The 3,295-nt window shown below is 53.7% G+C and overlaps 1 protein-coding gene across 1 annotated transcript; it reads left to right on the forward strand.

Moving 5' to 3' along the window:
* The first annotated feature begins 343 nt into the window (after window positions 1-343).
* Window positions 344-2,697, forward strand: LOC111072352 (poly(U)-specific endoribonuclease homolog). The gene is made up of 4 exons (XM_022364134.2): window positions 344-485; window positions 585-1,782; window positions 1,864-2,293; window positions 2,355-2,697. The coding sequence occupies exons 1-4, from the start codon at window positions 419-421 to the stop codon at window positions 2,586-2,588; spliced, it is 1,929 nt and encodes a 642-aa protein (XP_022219826.2). The 5' UTR covers window positions 344-418; the 3' UTR covers window positions 2,589-2,697.
* The last annotated feature ends 598 nt before the right edge of the window (window positions 2,698-3,295 follow it).

Genomic DNA, 3,295 nt, shown 5'->3' on the forward strand with positions numbered 1-3,295 from the left:
TTTGTTCGTACCGTAGATTTATTCACAGTCTAGCTTCGTGGATATACCGCACATAAAGTAGCTTTGACCACTTCGAGGGTAGTCACGCAACCGATATGACCCATCCGGATAGGCGGAGCGCAGCCCGCTAAATTCTACCGGCGCGACGATCGCGACGTCCGCGACGTCAGCTCATTAATAAAACCAGCTACAACGACAACGACAACGACAACGTTCGTAAAGATGAAGCCGATGCCGATGCCGATGCCAATTCCGTGCCCAAGTCCGATCCGAGTACGAGTACGAGTCTGTGTCTGTGTCTCGCCTCAGTTGCGCACTGAATCTGTGACTAGTCAGTCGCGTTGTGTCTGGTCCCAGCAGCCAACAGCAGCAGCAGCCGAAGAGGCCCAAGGCAAAGTGTTAATATCCCAAGTGCGAAATGCGTTACCTGCCATTGAGTGCGTTCATCGTGTGCTTGGCCCTCGCCGGGCACTGCCAAGTCGCTGGTAAGTGGAAAGGAAAGGAAAGGGACGGGAGAAGTTCGGGTTGGGAGATACATACATATGTATGTACATACTTACTGACATATTGCCAATATGTATCAGCAGGCTACAAGAGCGAGGTCGAGATCACGCCAGACCCGCTGGACGTAGTTGAGACTACAACAAAGAAGTCCAGCTGGTTCGGCGGCTTCAAGAAGTTCTTTGGCAGCAGTGGCGATCCGTCCAACACGGAGGTCACAACCAGCACCACCAGCACCACCTCGACCACGACGACAACCACAACCAGGCCAAGTTCTGTAGCTGGCACGACTTCGGTCGCCCAGAAGCCCCCCCCACTGGTAATCTCTCATGCCCCGTTGATGCCGTTGGGCCCTCGGCCTGATACCCCCAGCTCCTCCCCTTTCGGAGCTGCTAGCGGCCCCCAGTGGCCCACAAGCGGAGTGGGTGTCAATCATTTTATTTCCAGCACTAAGCCGCCCCATCAGACGCCCTATCAACCGCCCCAGGGACGTCCACAGGAGGCAGGTGGAGCACCCAATTTGCCACCGGGATTCGCCCCCTACCGCCCCCAGAAGCCACAACCGAACAGCTACGATTTGAGCTACGGCAGTGGCAGCGGCAGTGGCAGCGGCAGTGGCAGTTTCGATGCGGGACGTCCGGGACTAAATGACCCGCTGGCTAATAGCAGGGCCACAACTACCACCCAGCGGCCCAAGACGCCCAATATCCAGCCTGGATCAATCGATGTACGCTTCGGAACATCCACAGCCAAGCCACAGCCACCGAAGGAGGAATTCCCAGCTCTTCCCGGTCCCCGTCGCCCGTCCGTGAAAGATGACTACCCGCCTCTGCCTACGGTCCGGTCTCCATCGGTACCTTCCTCTCCCACTGCTCTTCACACTCCCACTCCCACTCCCACTCCCACTCCAAATTCCATTCCGACTCCTTCTTCGCCCTCTGCCTGGGCATCGCCTCTGCCTCTGCCTCTGCCCACGCCCGTGCACCCAGCAGCCCCCGTGCATCCGGCTCAGCCCTCGACCAAGCCAACGCCCGCCAATGGAGTGTCCTTTGTGCCGCACACGGGGGGAACGGGAGGACAAAGCGGTGCAGGAGGAGCCAGCACGACCACAGTTCGTCCGGGCTTCCAGTCGTCGGGCAATTCGATGGCCAGCGACGATGAGATCCGCCAGCTGACAGAGCAGCTGTACACCAAAGAGAGCAACAGCCAGATCAGTCTGGTCGAGGTGAACCTGCAAGGGCGAACGCGCTCCATCGACAGTGCCGACGAGGCTCCCAGTCCGTAAGTCCATCAGAGTTCGCCAGGCATGGAACATGGGATAATAGCATATGGCATATGGCATATGGCATATTCCATTTGCAGACTCCTCCAGGTGGACCCCAAGGCCTTCGACCCTCCGACCATTGCCAAGATGAAACTGCTCTTCAATAACTACGAGCATGACGCACTGGTCAACGAGCACGTGACGGCCAACGAGCGAAAGGAGGAGAACGAGTTCCTGGACGCGGTGATGGCCACGGCGGTGATGCGGCATGCGATGCAGTTTCTGCAGCAGAAGGGCGTGGTCACGCCCGATCCCAAGACGCACCGCGACTTGGTCAAGGAGCTGTGGTTCACCCAGTACTCGCGCGGTCAGGGCAAGATCGGCAGCTCCGGCTTCGAGCACGTGTTCGTCTACGAGGTGAAGAACGGAACCATCATAGGACTCCACAACTGGGTGTACATCAGCGAGGAGGAGGAGGCGGGTCGCCTTGACTACAAGGGCTATATGAAGGAGCAGGCCATTGGCACGGTAAGACTAACTAGGCTCTCCTTTAAATCATGCCTACACTTTGCCACACTTTTGCTTGCAGAAAGGGAAGGTGCTGAAGATCCGCTTCTCGCACCAAGGACTGAACAAGCCCGTGAACACGGTGTTTGTGGGCACCTCGCCGGAGCTGGAGCTGGCCCTCTATACGGTCTGTTTCCAGCTGCGTCCGGACCGTACATGCCCCGTCTCCCTGGGCAACAGCAAGTTCGGCATTGTCACCTACTCCTGGCGCTACCGAGGGAAGAACCTGATTGGCAGCGCATACCCAGAGATTTGAACAGTTCCCTATTCCCTATTCCCTATTCCTTTAGTCCTCCATAAACTATTTTATTCTGACTATGCAATGAACAATACAAAAATGCACATGAAAAGTGCACGAATATGCACATTTGTTAGACAAGTTTCAAAAATAGCTATGAATAATTCAAAATGATATTCAATGTTCATTTCTAGCAAAGACTCTTCTCGTAGCTACATCTGAACGTTTTGCACGGTAACAATTCACAAATAGTTGCTTCCACAATTTTGAAGATACAAGAAAACCGAAAACTATCTACTAGATTGGTTCAGTTCATCAATACAGCAAGAGCATAGACGAATGTTCCTGTGGCTAATTTGCCATGGCACGGCTAGTGCTTCCTCGTCCATTGTGCGCCCCTGACGGTCGAAAGATAATTCGGTGGTGTGAAGAGGAAGAGAGCCGAAAAGTTCGGACATTAATCGGACGGTGTAGCATGAAAAATTGAGAATACAGATGGACGGAGTGCAAGAATTAAGATTCGAATTTCGAACATACATACACCGTTGCGTCTTCTGTTTCGACAAGTTCAAAACGAGGGGAACGCATATTACATATATGCCACGGTTCTACTTTTATATCCGTCCGCGGTCGGTCTATGTGAGCTTATGATTTGTGTCCAATTTTTAAATATTTTATGTGATTACATTTATTCGGTACATCTGGCAACGCTACAACTAGCAACT

This window comes from Drosophila obscura, unplaced genomic scaffold, assembly GCF_018151105.1.
Source record: "Drosophila obscura isolate BZ-5 IFL unplaced genomic scaffold, ASM1815110v1 contig_75, whole genome shotgun sequence".
Lineage (NCBI taxonomy): Eukaryota > Metazoa > Arthropoda > Insecta > Diptera > Drosophilidae > Drosophila > Drosophila obscura.

Coding starts and splice junctions, on each gene's coding strand:
- LOC111072352 (XM_022364134.2), top strand. CDS start 419: ATGCGTTACCTGCCATTGAGTGCGTTCATCGTGTGCTTGGCCCTCGCC. Junction 486..584: donor CGGGCACTGCCAAGTCGCTG/GTAAGTGGAAAG, acceptor AATATGTATCAG/CAGGCTACAAGAGCGAGGTC. Junction 1,783..1,863: donor GCCGACGAGGCTCCCAGTCC/GTAAGTCCATCA, acceptor TTCCATTTGCAG/ACTCCTCCAGGTGGACCCCA.